Genomic DNA, 23,974 nt, shown 5'->3' on the forward strand with positions numbered 1-23,974 from the left:
TGTGTTTTATAAAGTCAGACCTTTGTACGATTGTGTACGAAATAATTGTCTTGCGCTCACTATGGAAGAGGAGCTCAGCATTGATGAACAAATCGTCCCATTCAGAGGGAAGCTCTCCTGTCTTCAATATGTTAAAGAGAAACCAGAGTCATGGGGGATCAAAGTGTACTTCCTTTGTGGCAGAAGTGGCCTGTCGGATGACTTTGTCATCTACCAAGGTGCCACCACAGAGCTCTCGGAGAGGGATAAGATCACCCTAGGGCATGGTGCTGCAGTGGTCACCCACTTGTGTCAAAGGCTGCAGAACCCAAACCACACATTCTTCTTTGACAATTATTTCACAACATACAATGTGCTTGAGGTCCTTGCAGAGAAGAAAATCTACGCAGCTGGAACAGCCAGGGTGTGCCGCTTCGCCAAGCCACCATTTATCAGTGATAAAGACATGGCAAAAAAAGTGAGAGGGAACCATGATGAGATCAGAAGCAGGGATGGAAAGGTTGTACTAACAAAGTGGTTTGATAACCGTGCTGTGGTCATGGCCTCCAACTTTGTTGGTGTTGGAGAGGAGGATGAAGTGGGGAGGTGGGAGAAATCAGAGGGCGCCTATGTGAAGATCAAGCGTCCTGAGGTTGTTCAGAAGTACAACCAAGCCATGGGAGGGGTGGACAAGCTTGACCAGCTGATCAGTCTATACAGAATAGATATCAGGTCCAGAAAATGGCCTCTTCAGATGATAACTCATGCCACTGATCTTGCTGTTGTGAACAGCTGGCTCGAGTACCGCAGAGACATGGAACGCCAGGGTGTCCCTGCCCAGTACACATTGGATCTGCTTCACTTTAAGATAAATGTGGCTGAGGCCCTTGTGTGTGCTGGGAAGCCTCGGGCAGCGAGAAAAAGAGGCAAACCAAGCACTTCATCTCTTGATGAAGCAGTCCAAATTTTTGCAGCCAAAGAGAGATTGCCCATTGAAGAAGTGCGTATGGACATGATGGACCATATGCCAAACTTTGACAACAAAAAAGAGGCAACCAGGTGCAAATTGCCCGACTGCTCTGGAAGAACACGTCTTCTGTGACAAGTGCAAGGTCCACTACTGTTTTGTTCCAACGAGAAACTGCTTCATGAATGCCCACAAAAAATGAGTCAGCTGACTCAAGAAGTCCATTTCACTCAAGAAGTCCGTTGTCTCAAGAAGTCTGTTGACGCAAGATGGGGGTGGGGGTGGGGTTCTGAAATGTAACCCCCCCCAAGTTGTTCATTGTTTTTCTACAAAAAGGGGAAATACTTAAACTAGTAAAGTTCATGTTCGAAGATGTTTATCCAATAAAAAAAGCACTGAAAATCAGAGAACATTTTGAAGAAAGTCATTTTTTCAAAGGATTTTTTGCCTTTTGTGAAATTTAACACATTAAGTTGTTCGTTGTTTTTACCAAAGGGATGAAATACTTATGCTAAGCAAAATAAGTAAAGTTAATGCTCCAAGACATTAATCTATTTAAAAAAACAATACAAGTCCATTACGTGTTACATTTTACAACTTTTCGGACCTAGCGTCCACTGGAATATACAAAAAATAACAATTAAAGATGTGCAATAAAAAAAATTTTTTTGATTGAATCTCATTTCTGGATGCATTTGGGATGGGGAAAATGCATAGTTGTATTTTTCCCATCCCTAGAACATAATTCAGGTCTGAAGGGGTTAAATATGCACTCACTGGCCACTTTATTAGGTAACACCTTGCTAGTACCCGTGTGGGCTTCTGCTGCTGTAGCCCATCTGCTTCAAGGTTCGACGTGCTGTGCGTTCAGAGATGCTCTTCTGCATACCTCGGTTGTAACGAGTGGTTATTTGAGTTACTGTTGCCTTTCTATCAGCTCGAACCAGGCCATTCTCCTCTGACCTCTGCCATTAACAAGGCATTTTCGCCCAGAGAACTCACTGTATATTTTCTCTTTTTCGGACCATTCTCTGTAAACCCTAGAGATGGTTGTGCGTGAGATCGTCTTGACCATGTCTACATGCCTAAATGCATGCCTATTTCATTAATTAATAAAAAATTCCATCTAAAACAACATGTTACTGGCTAAAATTACCATATATATTAGATTGTAATGTGCATGGAATAATACATGACTGTTCTTTGTTTTTATTATTTCGTTCTCCCTCAGAAACAAGGAGATGCTGCTATCTGCTGATAAATGCTGTTGTTAAGTGCACTAAAACTTTATTTTTCATTCATAATTTTTATTTACTTATTTATTTATTTATTTATTTATTTATTTATTTAACAAAGTTTAGTTTTTTTTGATTACCTGTGGACATTTATTTAGTTGATTTTTTTTTTTTAAATAAGTGCACTGCAGACAGAGTGCAGATCTATTTAAGCAAACAGAGACAATGCAGACAGTAACTAGTGTTAAATAAATGTTCGTTTAAGTTCAGTAATTCTGTGTATCATTTGTTATTATTATTATTATTATATTTATCAGATGCAAAAAAAACAAAAAAAACAACATGATATCGGTGTTATATATCGGCCGTCGGCCGCCCTGCTCTCTAAATATCTGCATCGGCCATTGAAAAACCCATATCGGTCGACCACTAACCCCCATCACTTAAAATCCGTTTTTTGCTTTGTGTCTTGTGTGTTTTTAAAAAAAATACCCGCTAAGATATGACAAATCCACTGAAAAATGAACATTCGTATCCTTAGAAGATCGATGAGTAGGCCTATTAGCCTACAATTAAAAGGGAACCGCGAAGAGAATTCTAAAACTGGTATTCTACAAAACCTGTAGCCACTGACGTGATGGTCGTTTATCACAGCACACGGGCAAATGTTCGCGCTTACTGAGCGCATTGAACTATGAGTTAGCCAAAAAATAATAAATAAATGGGCAAAATTGAAAACTGATTTCTGTGTAAAGATGTCAAGCCGGAGAAAACTAAATAAAAGAATACGGCAGTATGGATTAGCGTTGTTATTTTATTACGCTTCCTCGTATGTTCCTTCAGCCTTGATGCCCTTTTTTGATGAAATCTCCTTTGTTTTTGTTTTATTCTTCTTATTCTGATTGCTAATTTAACACCCAGCTCAGCTTTATTCTCAAACAGTTTAGCTAGCAAAACGAGAAACAAGGCAGTTGTTTCAAAAATATCACACAACAATCATTCACGATGATGATGCACGAGATAGCCTACATAATTGCACAGCGAATCCCGCGAATTCTTCTCTGCAGTGTAAAGATGTTCATACCGAGCAAAAGGTGGATAAAGAACGTTTGTGGAAATTGATCATCACTAAAATTCTACCCCAGGTCTGCTACAGCATTTTAACCCGGCTCGGCAGTGTAAAGACATCTTAAGTTAGCCTAATGTTAGACAATGAATGAGTATGTACCTAACGTTACTTGTATAAGAACCATTTTTTATTCAGTAAATAAGAAGTGCAGCCTAATAGTTGGCGTGACAATGACAACTGACGTCACACAGGCGACACTGGTTGGATCTATGGGAAGTGAGGTCCAAAAACACACCTGCAATTACCGCTTCTCGCCATTGGTACCGCCAAAGAGAACGAAACTGAAATCTTCGAGATTGTAACTTTAAGTAGGCCTAACCAATGCAATGAGTTTATGAGCTTCACCCAGAATGGCCCACTGGATATTCCCCATTCAACTCCAATGTTTTTCCCTCATCAACGAAGACATGCGTAGTACAAGCTTACTTCCGGGGCAGAGGCGTGCTTCGTGTCTAATAAATGCATGTCTATGGTTTTACCCCTACTTTTTAAACCCAGACTACTAAACGTCTTGGACTACTCAACAAAATTCCCTAGAAATGCACTCTCAGTCAGTCAATATTAAAACTAAAATGTAAAATGTCATGAGTCAGTTCTAGCATGCTACGTAGCAACACAGTTAGTTAGCTTGCCAAGTTATCGAGGTAAATTATGGTACGCACCTGTCAGTGGTTCAGCCGGAAGATCTGAAAGTTTCGTCTTGGATGAAAAAGATGACTTTATGGGAGCAGGGAAAAATCCTCTTAGGAATAATGCAATGCCAGATATTTCAATCATAAGGCAGAAAGAGGCAAAAACCGATGAACTGATTTTCATCGTGAATCGTTTTCAAATAGCTAGATCAAACTTTCTCGCCAGCAATCGCAGTGAAGGAACAAAACACGAACGGTATAGTTAGGAATCTAACTTTGACGAACGTATATGACCAAATCAAATGGTTCAGTTAATTAGTTAACGTTAGTACTAGCTGCTTAGATAAGCAATGAAGCGAAGTTGCACCGATAAAATTCAGTCTAGTCTTATATTTGCTATAGCTAGTTAGGTGACATAGCTCGGATGCAAGGAGATAAGATCTTTAGTGAGCACACAGCAATGGTTGCCATAAGTTCCCTGGCTCTAACTAGTCTTCAGAGGCTGGCTAACGTTAGTGAAAAATAATTGATATTTCCTTTGCATTGTAGTTAACGCTGAAAAACGAATTTCCTTTCGCTAAAATAAAATGGATGAGCTACGTTCGTCTTCTTCTGCGGTACAATGGGGAATGGCGGCTTTGAAACCAGCTTTATTGTGCATTACCACCACCAAATGGACTGGAGTGCGCAGCAGTAGATGTGGCAGAATACAAACTCAATTCTTTCAACTAGAGTTACTAGACCCACAAAGCGTACATAGGAACTGGAGTTTGGCAAGCCATTTGAGCTTTTATTAGGGGTCCAAGCAGCAAAGAACCTGCTGGAGCCCTATCGGTTTTGAGCTGGTTTTTATAAATATTATTAGGGAGCCAAGCACCAAGGCTGCGTAACTCTTATTAAAATAAACTATCATAATCTTATAGGATCTTATAATATTTAGGTAGTGTTGTGTAATATGTGTATAATACTCTATATTTTAATAGTAGAATATTGCACATGGTATACTGTATAGTATTCCTATAAGACTTACATATAGTATCCTATAGTAATATTTAACTCTATTCAATATTTGTATAATACTCTTTAATATGTTGATAGTATAGTTTATACATGATATAAAGTATAATATTCCTATAATACATGTTGTATAATACCTATAGTAATTTATCACTTGTGAATATTCTTGTAGGATCTTATACTACATTTTCAGTGGAATTGTATGCATTGTGTAAAGTGTATCCTATTGTAATAATAGTTCATCTACATAGTAATTTTAAACATAATTAAATGTTTTAAGAAATTAACACCAGATACCTAATGGTCAAGGTTGCTATAGAATATTTTTTAATAGTTAAAGAATCATATTTTCATATTCTCATTTTCAAAAAGAAAACAGGCAATCCAGTTAAATAATGGGCTGAATATCCACACTGAATAAGGAACATTAAGTTTGACTAAATTACTTTATAACAAATTTAAGAAAATATTGAAAGGAAGTGGTCTGTAACAATAAATATGTAGTCTAATTCACACAAAACACAATGCACACACACTCATAGATGCATAACACTGGACCTAAATGCAGTTTATTCAAAATCATATATGCAATGTACTGTATTATTTACAGGAAACAAAGTGATCAAGTTATTGTAGGGCTTTACCAAGCTTCAATTGTACTGACAGAGCAGTTTGCCTTCCTGCATGTAGTAGATTGGAAGACAAATTGAGAAGATTAATTGAGATGTAGAATAGATGTGTATTATATACAGACTTGTAGAACCTATATACAAATGCATTATTCTATAGAAATATATATTTTGTATATATAGGTTATAAGCCATGTAGTCATCACTTGGTTATCCAGATAATAGTTTGTGAAGCTCTTATAATGGCACTAGACAGATTAAGAGTCCACTTGTGAAGCTGGGATTACAGTAAATTCCAAGGACCATGTTTGGACAACCCTGGCTTAAATTTAGCTGTGTCCACACTGCCACCAGATCATTAGCCATATTTTCCTTAGACAACTGTGTTGCTAATCTCTCTCATATCTGTTAGGAAGTGGATGAAGACAGCCATCCACATAAATACATTTGCGTTCGTGTATTTATGTGTATTTACATTTGCATGTCTGCCAGCAGATATGCACGTGTCCTCCTAGTCATCTTAACTTTAATGAGTATATTTCTTGATGTTCTTCTACAGCAAGCTGAATAGAGGCAGTCAAGTGTATGCTACTTGATTTATCCAAAGTTAAACAAGTATTGGAAATTTTACCCCTTCTTATTTTCTAGTCTGCAAGTTTGGCTATGAATTGGCCAAATTCTCTGTATATCTCACCAAAGATTTTGCATATTTGCTGAGGAAGAAATTGGGTACCGTTGTACAGATTTAAGTGTGCTATTATTATTTTCAAAATTAAAAGATGATGTTGTCCAAAGGGGCCCCCAGTTTTGGACACTTGTGCTGAGGTGAATAAGCTGATGCACGTTAAAACTCATATTTTGTTTTCCATATAAGTCTTCCATTTTTTGGACAAACATACACAGAGTTTTGTATGCTAATTTCATGTCCTGAACGGAAATCCTTTCCTGGAGAAGAATGTGCATGCTGAGGACTAACAAAAAGAAATGGTCTAAAAACATTTCTGAGAGAATACCTGGTAGAATAGACAATGCATAGAACAAAAGGAAAGATCGCCATTCTGAGGCTTTCCAAAACTTTCAAGTGTCAAGTGACCATGGTGTTCTGGGTGGCTTTATACTGAGCAGTTTTTCATCCAGTTGTCTGATCTCCCTTCCTATATACCATGGTTGCAAACAATTCAGTGGGTCTAGCCAAAGGATAATGAGTTGTCTAATAACTCCAAGCAGAACGAAGTGCATATAATCTGGCACAAATCCAAAAACCATGTCAAAAAAGGGAAGTAAAAAGAGTGTTGCTAGTCCTTTCACACCATTATCTGGGGTATAAACTGACTGCACTGCTAAAGAAGCATTGTTCTTAAATGTCTCATGTGATCTTGCAATCTGTAACTGGTCACTATAGGGGTATGATCGAACAAAAGCCTTTAGGAACAACTTCACCTGGATGCAGGCACCAATCACAACCACATTCTCCGTTGAACTGTTTACAGTTACAAAGTAGTGGTCTAGCAACTGCATCTGATGAACAAACAAGGGGGAAAACTACCAAGATATAGGACTGACTGGGGTAAGGCTGCCTTTAGTATTGCTGCACCCCTTATGTGGAACGAATTCCAGGACACAGCTAAACGGTCTTCTCTGGTGCCCTGCAAGTATTTTAAAAAGATAGTGGCTGAATTGATAGAGAAGGAAGGTATTTGCAGACAATGTTTAGGTATGCGTATGCGTGTATGTGTATTGTATATTTGAAGTTTCAACTACTTAGTTTCATTACTGTATAGTTTGTGATATTCATTTTCTTCACGTGAGTGTGCATATATGTGTATGTTTGCGCACATGTATGTTTTAAATTTTCTTTTTTGTGACTTGTATTGCCGCAGGGCCCCCCTGGAAAAGAGACTTCGGTCTCAGTGGGTCCCCCCCTGCTAAAATAAAGGATAATTTAAAAAAAATTAATTAATTAATTAATTAATTAATAAACAAACAAACTCTGGACTGATGTAAAATGCCACCGCTATCTGTCCATGTTATGGGTGTCTTGGCAAGACCACAGCATTCATCAACAAAAGGTTTCAAAAATGTGTGTATACGTGGTTTCTCTGAGCCAAACCAAAGAGCTGCAACCATCACATGTTCTTTCCTTTGAATGAATGGCAGTTCATTTACACTTATTTGAAGGGGCCAAATAGAGTACTTTGAGGATTTAAAAATTGGAACACCATCACAATTCCATGTTAACATTAAATCACTCTTCCCTATGGTTCCATTTCTGAGAAGATTTTGGTACATTCTACCATCCATAATGTCTTTAATGTCATGATTACCTTGTTTGACAGTCTTTTAAATTAAACTGACTCCGTGGTCCTCTCATGTGTTCACAAGCAGATCCTTAGTGCCAATGGATAAAAAGAAATTTCCTGTTTTAAGACTTGATTCTTTGTTGAAAACCTTTTAACAGTGTGCACAAGTGATGTTGTCAGGTTCTTTCCCTAAGTAATTCTGGCAGTCTTCACAGTAGAAATGTGCAACACAAGACAGAGCTGGATTGCCAAAAAACGTATTGAAAAGACATTTTGATGCTGGAACCAATTAGGGACATGTAAATTCAGCAAACCAAGGAGATCAACTAAACCAGCACCTGTCAAATGATGACGCAACACAAACAGCATGATGACAAGCAGACTCTGGCTCTTGGTAGTTGTTGCACCTGGATGGATTAGTTCTTCACCCTGGTGATAAACATAAATCTTTTTAAAGAAGTAAGCATGGTTATGCCCTGACAGTCAAATTAGCAAAAGTAAGTTACTCCATGCAACATTACAAATATTGCACAACCAATATAAAGTTTGTTGTGATATGACAGCAGTGGTAGTTTCATTCAGATTTTCCTCTTGCCAAAGCAATTTTTTCAGTTATGTTAAAATTATTCTTTTCAACGTTAATTTACCTCAGCCAGGGCATCATCTGCATGAATTGCAGCTGACTGTGTTGTATCCTGGTCGACCTTATCCTTAAATTGACAGACGAATCAAAAAGGAAACATGTCACTTGCTTAGGCTAAAATTGTGTTCAATTAAAATGTAGTTAGCTGTATGAGAAAATAGCTAGCCAGCTAATTATCGGTCTGTCAGCTATTTGTTATCTAAGCTGCTAGTTAAACATGCTGAAGTTACAACTTAGTCTACATATAAGTTGTTGTCATACACACCTTAACATCTTTTAACAATTTTACTTTTTTGTCTTCTGTTTGACAGCATTTGTCTCGGCACAGGACATCTCTCGTTGATAAGCCATTTTTTTCATATGGCCCTCTCAGTGGACGAGAGGGAGGCATTCGTCGAAAAGACAGATTTCCAATGATACTTTTGCGATACGTTATCGTAACTGTAGCCTCACTGCACAGCGCGTGATACAATAACCAAAAATCAAGAGAGAATTCCGTTAGGAAGTCCGCTATGGGGCTATTATTGTAGCAGAATTATTTGCAAATGCATAATCAGATTTGCAAATGCGTAATCAGATTGTACATAGATCTGTAAATGCGTACATAAATCTGTAAATGCTTACGCAGATCTGTAAACGCGTACATAAATCTGTAAATGCGTACACAGATCTGCAAATGCGTACACAGAACAGATCTGTAAATGTCTATCATCCGTTATAACTCAGACTGGCCTCTCAATTGGCTGTATTTTTACATGTGATTTTTGCTACATTTCTGCTGTGACAGAGATCTGCAAATGTGTGTATCATGTGGAGATTTCTAGGTTAACTACGACTCCCATGGTGCACTTCGACATGAAACATCCAATTGCCGAGTTTAATTAAAATTCTGTAACATGAGCCGGTGACATGAGCCGATAACTGAGGGCAAGAGAGTTTACGGTGTTGTGAAAACTGAAAACAGATTGGTCAACTGCACGCGAGATTTCTTCTACTCAAGGGTAACGGATACTCATAATTTGGCAATCAAGTCCAAAAAGAATTGTATGTAACATAAAACTGAACCTATAGTTTCACCTGGGTTATGATGGCTGCTGTCAATGAGACAGGCCAGCCGTTTGGATCTTCGAACAACCCATGGGTAAGTAACGTTTGTTGTTTTTTTTTTTTTGTGTCATGAGCGATGACTAACATTATGCCGCTTAAAAATTACACTAGATTGACAAAGGATGTCACGTTCCTATTTTTATACAGTCTATGGTTCATTCAGCCTATGGTATGGTCACGGCTGGCACATCACGCCTTCTTCTCTTAAAAGACAGAGGGAAGCAAGGGGGTCATTCCTATGTTCCCAGGGTCCTATGTTCCCCAGATTTATATGGCACATAATGGGAACATGACAAAGGGTCCTATGTTCCCCAGCTCTACATGAAATTTTGTCTGTGTTCAGTAGACAGAGAGCGTAAATCAATGATTTTCTGTCTTACTCCAGAAAACGATGTCAGCTAGGTCTATCAGCAAACAAATGGCTTAGCTATGCTCAGAAGTCCTCAATAATAATAATGTTTTCCAAGAAATTATGAAAAATTGTTCACAACGTTTTGTATGGTGCAGTAGAACTTAGGACCCTGGGAACATAGATATGCTCCCGAAGCAAGCTAACAGCTAGTAGCAAATAGCCCTGTGCATTTTCTTGAATTAATGGTAGGCCTAATAATAATAATAATAATAATAATAATAATAATAATAATAATCAGTCAGTCAGTCAGAACCTTTATTTAAATTCTCGGAGGTACAATTGAGGGCCAGGCCCTCATTTTCAATGTAGCCGAGATTACAAACACAGTTAAAACACAATAAGTGTAATAAAAGATCATAGAACATAGCAACAGTAACTAACATAGTAAATAATAAAATAACTAGAATAAAATACAGTAAAATATAATAAAAATAAAATAATAAAATAAATAAAATCAGCACAGATAAGATCAAAAACAGATACACTCAGAGACAGGAATGATTTTCAGCAATTGTTGGAGCTCATTCCAGGAGGATGGGGCACTAAAATGGAATGCTGACATCCCAATTTCTGATCGAGCCCGAGGGACCTTAAGCATAAGCAAGCCATTTGATCGGGTTTGATAGGGTCCAGAGCGCCACTCTAACAACCTTGTAATATAAGGTGGAAGCATTCCGACAGTGGCCTTAAAGATAAACAAAAACCAGTGTTTATCACGCCTCACTGCCAGAGAAGACAGACCCACCTTGGCAAGCGCTTAAGAGAAGAAGGAGCAGCAATTCTATAAATAATGTCACCATAGTCTAACACTGAAAGGAAAACTGCTTCAACAATTCTTTTTCTACTGATCGTAGGGAAGCAAGATCTGTTTCTATAAAGGAAGCCAATTTTTTGTCTCAGTTTGCTGACAAGATCATCTAGGCCTATATGGAATTTAAATGAGAATTTCTCGTCAAGCCAGATGCCAAGATATTTATATTCAGAAACTCTCTCAATTTTAGAACTATTTGCAGTGGATATAAATATACTATCATAATCAGTGCTTCTGGCCCTAGTAAACAACATGAATTTTGTTTTGCTTGCATTAAGAACCAGCTTAAGCTTAACAAGAGCCTCCTGAAGGGCATTAAAAGCAAGCTGCAGTTTCTCAATGGCAAGCTGAGCAGAATCAGCAATACAATATACAATAGTATCGTCTGCGTATAGATGGACTTGACAATCATTTAGTGAGGAAACAATATTATTAATGTAAATGGTGAAAAGGATAGGGCCCAGAACTGATCCCTGTGGAACCCCCTTCGACACAGGCAGGAACCCAGACTGGGTGCTCCCAGACTTCACACACTGAAATCTCCCATACAAATAATTATGAAACCAATCACAAGCTTTAATATCTAAACCAATGCTGCACAGCTTCTGTAAAAGCAAAGCGTGATCGACTGTGTCGAAGGCTTTAGACAGATCTACAAAAAGGGTAGCACAGTGTTTCTTACTGTCTAGAGCAGACATAATATTGTTTGTAACTAGCGTAACAGCTGAGATAGTGCTATGCTTGGCTCTAAGTCCGGATTGTTGTGGGCTTAGAACTGAATGACTAGAAAGAAATACTTTGAGTTGATTATTTGCCAGAGATTCCAGAATTTTAGCTAGGCATGGTAATTTGGAGATTAGTCTATAATTGTTTAGATTATTTCTATCACCTCCTTTGTGCAGTGGAAATACATGTGCCAATTTCCAGATACTAGGGAATATGCCTGTTGAAATAGAAAGATTGAATATGTGTGATAACTGCTCTGCAATGAATGGAGCAGCCATTTTTAGAAAAAAGGATCTAATTTATCCTCTCCAGTAGCGCTCCTGGGATCAATGGTTTGCAAGGTCTCAAAAACAACACTAGCAGAGAAGGGCTGAAAGGAAAACTGAAAGGCCTGGTTCATAGTATATACACAATCATCACTAATAAGAGGGGGTGCTGTATATTCCTTTTCGAATAAATGCCCAGCCTCAGCAAAGTGCTTGTTGAAAGCTAGGCAAACCTCATTAAGATCAGAGATCAAACAGTCACCAGAATCAATGTGTGAAGGTAGGGAAGTAGTGGGTCTGTTTTTGATGGAGTTCACTGCCTTCCAGAATTTAGCCGGGTTAGCATAGGAGCAAGTAATTAGATCTAGGTAATATTTGGATTTGGCTACTCTTACCGAAGATGTGAATCTATTCCTGATTTGCCTGAAAGCTGCCCAATGTGAAGGGTCACCGGAGTGTCTGGCAAGAGACCAGGCTCTATTCCTTTCTTTGAATAAAGCTGCTAGCTCAGGTGGAAACCAGGGGGTGACTCTATCTTTAATCCTAAGTTTTTTCAGTGGAGCATGTCTGTCAATGACAGAAAGAAGAGTCTTTGTGAAGAAATCCAGAGCCAAGTCGACATCAGTAATCTCAGATGTGTATTTTATATTACTATGGGAAACGTCAGATAAAAAGGCTTGCTCATTAAAATGTCTTAGATTTCTCCTTATAACCTTGTGAGATTTTGTTTTCATTAGCCTTTAGCTTCATTAGCATTACTTCATTAGAGTACTTCTAATGCAGCCAACAGGGCAATGATCACTGATTCCAAGCTCAAAGGCACCACAGGCAGTGATATTATCAACCCTATTAGAAAAAATAAGGTCAATTAGGGTAGATTTTGAGCTGTCTTTCAGATTTGGCCTAGTGGGTTCTGTTATTAGTTGGAATAAGTTAAGGCCAGCACTAACCTCCTTGAAATGATTGGAAGTATCATTCAGCCAGTTCAAGTTAAAATCACCCATAACAATCAGTTCAGCATCGGAATAATGGGACAGTAGATCCGCTATTGCATCAATGGAGCCTAACTCAGCAGATGGGGGTCTGGATCACATCAGACGACTCTGCCACTCCTGCTGCCCTCTCATCCTCCTACTCCTTCTCCCACACCCCCCGGCGATCTGGCCGTGGTGGTGGTACTGGTCTACTGATCTCCCCCACCTGGAAATTCTCTGTTCTCCCCCTCCCTGACCTGACTATATCCACTTTTGAATTCCATCCTGTCTCTATCACCTACCCTGCTAACCTTTATATTATTGTTATTTATCGTCCCCCGGGGCCCCTGGGAAGCTTCCTGGATGAGCTAGACACCCTGCTCAGCTCCTTCCCTGAGGACGGCACCCCGTGATCCTCCTTGGAGATTTTAACATCCACCTAGAAGCCTCCCAGTCTGCTGCCTTCCTACCCCTACTCCACTCCTTTGACCTCTCCCTACAACACTCTCCTCCAACCCACAAGGCAGGCAACCTCCTAGACCTGATCTTCCTGAGGACCTGCTCCAGCTCCAATCTTACGGTTACCCCCCTGCATACGTCTGACCATCATTTCATCTCCTTCTCCCTCCCCATCTCTCCACATCCTCCCTCTCCCCCTCCCATCCCCACTGTCACTGTCCACCGTAACCTCCGCTCCCTATCACCCTCTTCTCTTGCTCCCAGAGTGACTGCTTCCCTCCCCCCTCTTCAATCATTTTCCAAGCTCCCCACTAACTCTGCATCCTCCACCCTAACTTCATCTCTCTCCTCAGCACTCGACTCCCTATGCTCCTTCGTCCCTAGGCCAGCACGTTCATCCCCTCCCAGTCCATGGATGTCTGACATCCTACGCACCTCCAGGGCCACCCTCCGCGCTGCTGAGAGGAAGTGGGCCAAATCCAGGGACCCATCTGACCTCTCAGCCTATCAGTCTCTCCTGACAGAGTTCTCTTCTGCTGTCACTGCCGCTAAGGCAAAATTCTACCAAACCAAAATTCATAACTCCATTTCTAACCCTCGTCAACTTTTCTCTATTTTCTCTTCTCTCCTCAGCGTGCCACCTCCTCCACCCCAGTCTTCCTTCACTGCAGATGACTTTGCAGCATTCTTTGACGAAAAGATTGCAGACATCCGCAGCTCCTTTGCCCCCTCCGCCCCCTCTGCGCCCTCCGCCCCCTCTGCGTCCTCCGCCCCCTCTGCGTCCTCCGCCCCCTGTTTCTCCACATTTTCTCTCCTCTCAGACACTGAAGTCTCCCAGCTTCTGCTCACTCACCGCCCTACCACCTGCGCCCTCGACCCTATCCCCTCATCTCTCCTTCAAGCAATCACACCAGACATCCTCCCTTTTGTCACCTCCCTCGTGAACTCCTCCCTATTTTCTGGATGTTTCCCCTCATCCTTCAAGAGGGCCCACATCACCCCGCTCCTGAAGAAACCCACACTAGATCCTTCAGTCATTCAGAACTACCGCCCGGTATCTCTCCTCCCTTTCCTATCCAAAACACTTGAACGTGCTGCATCTAACCAGCTCTCTGCTTTCTTCTCTGAGAACAACCTGCTTGATCCCCACCAGTCTGGCTTCAGGCCTGGCCACTCGACCGAGACTGCACTCCTCTCGGTCAGTGAGTCACTCCATGCCGCACGAGCAGCCTCCCTCTCCTCTGTCCTGATTCTTCTAGACCTCTCCGCTGCATTTGACACTGTGGACCACTCTATCCTCCTGTCCTCCCTGGCAGCAACAGGGATCCGCGGCACAGTCCTTGACTGGATTGAGTCTTACCTCTCTGACCGTTCCTTCCAGGTTGCCTGGGCGGGTAAGGTATCACCACCCCGTCCCCTCACCACCGGAGTTCCCCAGGGCTCAGTCCTCGGTCCCCTTCTCTTCTCCTTGTACACCAGATCCCTTGGCCCTGTAATATCTGCCCATGGCTTGTCCTATCACTCCTATGCCGACGACACGCAACTCTTTCTCTCCTTCTCCCCATCGGACACACAGGTCCCTGCCCGCATCTCCGCTTGCCTGAGGGACATTCAGAGCTGGATGGACAATCACCACCTGAAGCTCAACCCAGGAAATACGGAGCTAATCTTTATTCCTGCTCTATCCTCTCCCCTCCTCGACTTTTCCATTTCCCTAGGGGACACCGTAGTGACATCATCACCCTGCGCCAAGAATCTCGGAGTGGTGATGGACAACAGGCTGTCCCTCTCCAACAACATTGCAGCAGTAACCCGGGCATGCAGATTTTTCCTGTACAACATCCGCAGAATCCGCCCCTTTCTCACCACCTACTCAACCCAGCTCCTGGTCCAAGCAATGGTTCTATCCCGCCTGGACTACTGCAACTCTCTTCTGGCTGGACTACCGGCATCTGCCACCAGACCCCTGCAACTCATTCAGAATCACTACCCTCCACTGGCTGCCTGTTATAGCTCGCATCAAATTTAAAACATTGGTCCTAGCATACCAGGCAGTCAAGGGATCAGCCCCAGCATACCTCCACAAGATATTCAAACCTTACATGCCAGCCAGATCCCTCCGTTCTGCTACCTCGGGATGCCTAGCACCTCCCCCTCTTCGCACCTGCACTTCCAGAACACGTCTCCTGTCTGTTCTGGCCCCACGATGGTGGAATGACCTCCCTGTGGAGGTCAGAACAGCTGAGACACTGACCCATTTCAAACGACGACTGAAGACTCATAGGTGACTTAGGTGCATTAACTGTCTTAACGACTACTTGTATTTTTTCCATAGATTGCGTTGTTGCCGTTCTCGTTGTTAGTGTTAATCAGTTTAACCATCAGGGTCCAAGTTGAACTATGCGGTTGTTCCCTGCACTTGGACCGGTACTTCTCTCTAGGGGTTTCGTCATACTTGTTCCTGGTTATGGTTATACACTTTGTTGTACGTCGCTCTGGATAAGAGCGTCTGCCAAATGCCTGTAATGTAATGTAATGTAATGTAATGGTCTATAGACCCCAACCACAATTACTGAGTTAGGCCCCAGCTGAACCTTCAGTGCAAGGAATTCAAAATTCAAAATTTCTTGCTTTTAAGATTGTTACAGAGAAACCTGTTTTAACATATATACTCACCCCTCCTCCCCTACCAGTTCTATCCACTCTGTATAAGTTGTAACCCATTAGAGCTTCATCTGAGTCACTGATGCTATTTTTAAGCCAAGTTTCACTTAAAACCAGTATATCCAGGTCAGTCTGCATGACTAGTATATTTACATGATCTAATTTCTGAAGTAAACTTCTAATATTTAAGTGAATAATTCCTAATCCTTTTCTGTTTCTAAAGGTAGTTGTATTAAATAGAATGGGAACAGAGCTGGTGATAGGAGGCTGAAGGGGAATTGTAATTAAATTGGAAACAGTAACAGCACGGATTGGATAATGAGTGGGATATCTAACAGAGATTCAGGTAGGAATTATGGGAGGAGAGATATACTGTTGAACATTAAGTTTAAGGATACGAGAGTAGGGAGAGCCAGTGGTACAGACCGGAGGAGAAGGAAAGGCCACTGAGGACGAAGGAAAAAATTGCACTCCTAACAGATAGGGGGTCCTAGTACTGGAAACAGTGGCCTGGGGTAAAACCTGAGAAGAAGAGGGGAGTTCGGGGGTGTGTGTAGGAGAGGTAAACAGTCAGTCACGTGGAGAGGACTGTACAGCGTGCTGCAAGTTAGCCGCTAGCATTCAGCTACCCTGCCTGTTTGGGTGGACTCCGTCTGATCTATAAAAGGAAAAGCGGTTCCAAAACAAATTAAAATTGTCAATAAAACCTATATTGTTCGTTCTGCAAGCGGAGAGGAGCCAAGTGTTGAGGCTGAGGATTCGGCTGAAGCGTGCTGATCCACGGGCCAGCGTAGGGAGGGGACCGGAGATAATAATAATAATAATAATAATAATAATACATTTATTTTATATAGCGCTTTTCATGGTCTCAAAGATGCTTTACAATACATGATACATGCATACATACATACATACATACAATGAATCATACAATTCAGAGGAAAAAAAAAACAGAAAATGCAGTTGGACTAGTGGTGCAGCGGTGGTAGGAGTGGGCGTGAGAGGGGGAAGACAAACATCAAGGGATGGCTGGGGAAAAGAGGTAGGTTTTAAGACGAGATTTGAAGGAGGTGAGTGGGTCTGAGGTACGGATGTCAGGGGGGAGGGCGTTCCAGAGTTTGGGGGCGACAACTGAGAAGGCGCGGTTGCCAAAAGAACGGTGCTGAGAGGGGATGGTGGTGAGGAGGCCGGCAGTGGATGAACGTAACTGTCTGGGTGGCTGGTAGGGGAGCAGGAGGTCAGAGAGGTAAGTGGGTGCGAGGCCATTTAGGGATTTATAAACTAGGAGGAGTTTGAATGTGATGCGTGATCTGCTTGGGAGCCAGTGTAAATCTTTCAAGACAGTGGTGATGTGAGACCGGGAGGATTTGCAGGCCAGTATTCTTGCAGCCGAGTTCTGAACCAATTGCAGTTTGTGTAGGAGGTGGGAGGGAAGACCAGTGAGGAGTGCGTTGCAGGAGTCCAGTCTGTTGGAAATGAATGCGTGGATGAGTTTTTCTGCATCGAGATGGGTGATAGAGGGTCTGAGTCTGGAGATATTGCATAGATCGAAAATGAAACCTTTACAGTGTTATTGATGTGCTTTTCAAAGGAGAGGGATGGATCGAGTATGACACTGAGGTTGCGGACCAGGGGGGAAGTGGAGACAGGGGTACCATCAATGGTGAGGGAGAAGTTGTGTAGTTTTGTGAGCTGGGGTTTTGGTCCGATGAGAATGATTTCAGTTTTTTCACAGTTGAGTTTAAGAAAATTGTGTTGCATCCAGGATTTGACGTGTGTCAGACAGTTTTCAATGATGGCAGTGGGTGGCTGATTAGTGGATGTAGAGCTGATATAGATTTGAGACAGTCAATATCTGGGACTAAATATTGAATACATATACAACTTTACCATTGGTTTTACACATAGAGATGTCCCTTTTGAGACTGAGTGGTCATATATTGTCTTGGACAGAGGAGGTTGGTCCATAGAGGCAGATGAGGTTGCTCCTCCTCTAATTTTGAGAGGCAAGAGGGAGATCAAAATATAAAAAATTGGTTGAAATAAACCATTACCAAATCTCAGTATCATTTATAAAAAAAATTTTATCTCTTCTTTGGAAAAAATCCATTATTGAAATTCTGATTAAAATGCTTCAACAGCGACACCTGCAGGGCAGGCAAGAGGGGAAAGGGCAGTCTGTGTGAAGTGGTGGTGGGGGGCAGAGGAGAACGGGCTCCTGCTGTCCTCCTTAGGGCGGGATCTCTTATATCAATTTAATGTACTTAATTTTTTATTAATTAGTTATTGGCCAAAACATGTAAAATTATGCTCCAAGGGAGGACGTCCTCCCTAACCAATCAACAACCAGAATGCAATACTGACATCACGTTGGTCCAATGATAATTTACAAAGTTCATCTTCAATTCTCTACCACTGTATTGTATTATAACGTGCTAATTGCGAACTACTTTTACACATCACTAAAAAATTACATTTTATTTAAGCTTTTTCAACCAAAGGAGGCTGGTCCATAGAGGCAGAGGAGATTGTCCAAATTTCCTTTTTTCAGATTTACGTTTCCCTTTTTTATCGAGCAGTAGCTAGCTACTTGCGTTAGCCAACGCAACAGTTAGCTTGTTGTAGCAGCCCTGAAGGACTGCGCTAACGACGAGAATGGATTTTGTGGAGAGTGATGCTGCTATTGCTAACGAGGCAATTAACGCGTGAGTGAGGGGGTCACAGAGAGGCATGGACGCAGACGCAGAGAGTGGGGTGGGGAAGAACATCTTGTGGATTATTTGTTGTCACAGCCATTCCACAATTTGGATTATGCAGCAGCTGAGGATCAAGACTGCTGGACGACCAGCTCCACAGATAACCATGATCAAAAATGCTAATTCTAGTGACACATTATGCACACACGAGGTTCATTCCCATCCAGAGCCCGCAGTGATTAGATGTGTCTTTCCCTCTCGTTCACCTGGCCCTTTTTTATATTCATCCTTTGTGTTGTAATATGATATGTAAGGAATAAATCACGACGGGCTGTCCCGTTATTGGAAAATAATGTAGGGTTAGTTATAGTTCCTTCTCGTTTTATACCATACAGTTAGCACCAATTTTGGTCATTTTTGTCATTACATTATTTAATAAAACTGCATGAAACCATAAGTCACCGTTGTTAAGCAAAACCCTCTGCTCTGGTCGTTAATTCTATGAAAACAATGATTCTATCAAGAAAAAATAGTTCCTTCTCGTTTTATACCATACAGTTAGCACCAATTTTGGTTATTTTTGTCATTACATTATTTAATAAAACTGCATGAAACCATAAGTCATCTCCCTAGCACTGTCTTACTGTTTAAATGTTGTGGTCACGCAATGTAGACATAACGTTTATCTAAGACCCTCTGAAACGGGTTTTGAATGCCAGCTAGCTTTATGACAGGTTCGCCGTCACTTGTCACCTAGCCAATATTAAAATTATTGGTTTTAGGTCAGAATGGTCCCATGGCATGCTTGTTATCCTGGCTAGCTAGCCAGCTAACCATTGAATTGTATTCAAAACAGCGGTTACTATAAACCCAATCGTTCACAAACATACGGATGAAAATGCGTTCCGTAGCCATGAGCATGGCTGGATTATGGACCAGGCCAGTGGGGCCAGTGCCCCGGGGCCTCGGACTGCAAGGGGGCCTCCAAGCCTCAGGCCGCATGCAGTGCGTGGCCCAAGACTTTCAAAAGAAGCTGAACGCCAGGGCCCTCAGTGCACACAGCGCAAGCTGACCACTAGGCCCCTGGGTGCATATAGCGTGAGCTAACCACTAGGGCCCCCCAGACTCCTCAGCGCTTACAATGTGAGGGTCCCCGGGCCCCTTGGTGTTTAAAATGTGAGCTCACCACTAGGACCCCCCCAGACCCCTTGGTGTTTAAAACAAGAGCTGGCCACTACTGCCCCCCAGACCCCTCGCTGCTTACAATGTGAGGGCCCCTGGGCCCCTCAGCACTCACAGTGTGAGGGCCTCTGCCCTTCAGCGCTTACCGTGTGAGGGCCCCCAGGCCCCTTGGCGTTTAAAGAGTGAGCTGACCACTAGGGCCCCTAGGCCCCTCAGCGCTTACAGTGTGAGGGCCCCTGGGCCCTTCGGCGCTTACAGTGTGAGGGCCCCCAGGCCCCTTAGTGTTTAAAGAGTGATCTGACCACTAGGGCCCCTGGGCATCTAAAGTGTGAGGGTCCCTGGGCCCCTCTGCGCTTAAAGTATGAGCTGACCACTAGGGCCCCTGGGCCCCCCACAGCACTTACAATGTGAGGCCCCTCGGTGCTTAAAGTGTGAGCTGACCACTAGGGCCGCCGGGCCCCTGGGTGCTTAAAGTGTGAGTTGACCACTAGGGCCCCCAGGCCCCTCGGTGCATACATCAAGCGCAACACCTGGGCCCCTTGGTACATACAGTGCATGCTTAAAACGAGAGCCTCTCGGAGAGTACAGTGCTGTACAACTGAGCCACTGGTTGGCACGCTACAATATGCTGTGGCATGATACAATATTCACCAACAAGTCAGTTAATTCTGCATAACAGGACAGTTTGAAGGGCGTCATATTATGGCAAGCCGTTCGTTATTTGACTTACCGTAACTAGCTATCCCTTTATTTTAGTTAGCTGCTCATTGTCCCTAGCTAGCTGCCCATATGATTCAGCTTGTTAACAGAAATTAGTTAGCTCATAGGCGTAGATTTCAGGGGGGACGCAGGGGATACATCCCCCTCAATATTTAGAACACGTGCATTTGTCCCCCCCAATAAAAACATGAAGGAAGCATTTCCACCATAAATTGATGCAGAAAAGGCACAAATTGGAACCGGAATGCAGGAAATGAAATGTTTGACGCTCAAAATTTCCTGGGGGAGAACCCGCAGACCCCCCCGCTTAATGTGTCCCCCCCCAATGTTCAAACAAAACCTATGCCACTTAGTTAGGTAGCTGCCATTTTTGCCAGCTAGCTGCCCTTACAACCAAATTAGCTGCACTAAAAAGCCAGCTAGTTCACTAACTATCGGCCTAAATCTTAGCTGTCTAACTAGTTAGGTGGCACACAACTTAACTAGTTAGTTAGGTGGCATTTGTTCGCGGGTCATCTGTGTGAAAGGGGTATAAGATAAATGGGTAGCTAGCTACAGTGGGTTGAATAAATGTTAAAACAGCATGCCAGCCATGATGCTTACATCAAAGCTACTAGCTAGCTAACTATTAGTGCTATTAGTGCAAAACTATTATTTGTTCAAAACATGGGATGCTGTGGCCGTGGGAGTAAAAACCTAATTGAGAGTTTATTAGCTAGCCCAAATGAACAAGTATGCTAAATGCACATTGTGGTGTTGTTACACACTAGCACACTGTTTAGTGGTTATCATTTAATATTGTTGTTGGGGGCGGGACAGGGCAGGGGGCCTCCAAAAGCCCAGGGGCCTCACGGGACCATGATCCGGCCCTGGCCATGAGTTAAATGCGGAACGCCTATGCTACTGTCCAAATAATCTGACATTGTTTTCTGGAGCAAAACAGAAGCGGGAACTGTCATTGATTTACTGTCTCTGTCTCTAACTACTGAACATAGATAAGATTTCATCATTACTATGTAAGTATTACTGCTCAAAATATTTCGGTTATATACGTTATTTTAGAAATTGAGTGTCTTTAAATAGGTTAGTGGTATTATATAATGTGGATATTTCACACTGTAATGTAAGCGTTAGTTAATAGTTTTTCTGACACATACAACAGTGATGAGGAGAGTGTTGGAACATTGCCAAAACGTGGTGGACGGTTTAAAATTGTTTTCATATTGTCCCATCCCCATACAAGAAAACATACGAGTGTACAGAGTATAGAAATACATACAAGAGTTGATTATTACACATTTAGGTACTGTGCAGCATTGTGTGACAATATTTTATGCATCTATGTTTCATCTTAAACCTTCATAATGGGCTCATATGCTTTACAATGGACAAAAATCATTATCTTCCTTTTTGGAGAGGTTTTGGATTTGTTTCTGGACCCTTAGCTATTTTAGACCACTGTTAATAATTTAGACATTTTGGTTAGATTTGGAGATGCTGGGTACACTGCTTAGTTTTTGCTTCATAGATCTTTAGTAGTTCTACATATCCACCCTTAGATTTTATGAACTTGTGGTCAAGAAGTTTTTTATCCAGGACATGTATACTTTAACCTGCTGTATATATGCAATCTCCCAGTATTTCATTGCGAACTAAAAAAAAGCAAATTAATTTTAGATTTTTTTCCTAGACCATTGCATTTGTGGCACTTTATTTCTTACAAAATTATGAATATGAAGTAATCTAAGCTAGTTGTCATGTCCCTCGTGTTTCTCGTGTTTTGTGTTTGCCTTACGTGTCTTGTCTTTTCCCGTACGATCTTTGTTCTCTGTTGCAGTGTAGGCGGACTCTCACTCTCAACCTGCAGTTAGGACAGAGATGGACGATTCCACATTTTTTGGAGTCGATTCCGATTCCGACTCCTTGTAATGGAATTGATGGAATTGATTCTCAATCAATTCCGATTCCAAATGAAAATCAACACAAAAAAATTTAAGTTGTAAAACAAATTTATTAAATTAAAAACTTATAGTAAAATATAATAGTAAAAGCATAAAAGTGTCATGTCAAGACAGACAGCACTGCTTGAAAAAACCCACCCTCCAACTCTTTTTAATGACACCACTGCATTGATAGAAACAAATGTATTAAATTAAAAATTATACTAAATGGTACAAAACTTAAATACTATACAGTACAATGGTACAATAATAAAAAATAAAAAAACGTTCAGGAGGGCACAATGCATATATCAAACCTTCGGGTCATGCTGGGGACTACACTACCAATTGTAATGCAGGAAGGGGGACATGCTGACGTTTTTGGGCTTTAGTCTTGACCTTCGTTTAGAGATCAGTTCTCCTGATTTGGAGAAAATCCTTTCACTGGGGACTGATGTTGCGGGTACACAAAGGTATTTCAAGGTCAGCTTCTGGAGGTGGGGGAATCTGTGGCCTTCAGATTGCCAATACTGCAGTGGACACATTTTCCTCTCAAGGTTCGGAAGGGCAAAGTACATCTTAACCTCTGTTGTGAAATCCTTGTGTGGATTCTGTTGTGTGACCTAAAAGAACAAACAATATATAAATAAATAGAATGCTGTCAATTTCAGCTCCTCTTGCCTTTGATCTCTCAGTCAGTCACTAAAGCCGCGTTTCCACCGCAGGAACTTTACCCCGGAACTAGGAACCTTTTTAGGAACTCAGTGCATTTCGACCGCAGGAACTAGGGTCTAAATTAAGTTCCGGGGACTTTATTTTACCCCCAAAAAAGTGGGGGTAGTACTTTCCAAAAGTACCGGAACTTTTGGGGTGGGGCGCAAGCGCTGAAAATTTCTGATTGGTCAACTACTCGCAGTGTTTTATTTCAACCGCCATTTTAAAAAATCTGCAGCCGCAAACCGATTTATTTTCATAATAACTTCAAATCAAACTTGTATGTTATAGCCTGCCAACGTCTTGGAATTATAACATGTGTGCTCTTCTGTTCTTTTCTTGCTTTAGTATTCGTTTTATAAAAATGTTAAGCATTTGTGCTGGGACAGCATATTACGTACCAAAACATTCAAATGGTTTAATTTGGTTGCTGAATATTTTCTTCTGGATTTTCTTTGTTAGCCCGTTGTAATTGACTCAAAACGTTTGATACAGTTCTGTGAGGTATGCGGTAGTTCTGCGTAGTTTACATTGGTGATACAGTAAAAGCAAACTGCAAATTTTTTTCCGCACTTTTTGTCAGGGTAAAATGACAGGTTAATTCTAGTAATCGTCCCTTTTGCTTTTTCAGACTGCCATAATTTTACTCTGCCATTCTTCAATTCCACAAAAAGACCAGGAAGACTATGGACTAATTTATGGTGCATGCTTCGCATCTGGAGGGCACACTTCGCTGCTCAGCTAGCAGTAACTTTGAAGGAAAGCAAACGGT

At 41.7% G+C, this 23,974-nt stretch overlaps 1 protein-coding gene and 1 long non-coding RNA gene across 3 annotated transcripts in view; both read right to left on the reverse strand.

The window, feature by feature from the left end:
* pigg (phosphatidylinositol glycan anchor biosynthesis class G) overlaps positions 1-4,580 on the reverse strand; it is a 213,341-nt gene extending 208,761 nt beyond the window's left edge. Inside the window, exon 1 of one of the 2 annotated variants that reach the window (XM_035426304.1) lies at positions 3,973-4,580. In XM_035426304.1, coding sequence (XP_035282195.1) covers positions 3,973-4,126 — 154 coding nt within the window. In that variant the 5' untranslated portion in view covers positions 4,127-4,580. The remainder of the gene's footprint in view (positions 1-3,972) is intronic. The other variant, XM_035426303.1, reaches the window with a different exon arrangement.
* Positions 4,581-5,352: 772 nt separating this feature from the next.
* On the reverse strand, positions 5,353-9,253 carry LOC118231495. The gene is made up of 3 exons (XR_004766079.1): positions 8,797-9,253; positions 8,536-8,598; positions 5,353-8,317 (listed from the first exon to the last, which is right to left on the reverse strand). It is a non-coding gene; the product is annotated as an uncharacterized LOC118231495 (long non-coding RNA).
* Between the last annotated feature and the right edge of the window lie 14,721 nt (positions 9,254-23,974).

This window comes from Anguilla anguilla, chromosome 7 (assembly GCF_013347855.1).
Source record: "Anguilla anguilla isolate fAngAng1 chromosome 7, fAngAng1.pri, whole genome shotgun sequence".
Taxonomy (NCBI): domain Eukaryota; kingdom Metazoa; phylum Chordata; class Actinopteri; order Anguilliformes; family Anguillidae; genus Anguilla; species Anguilla anguilla.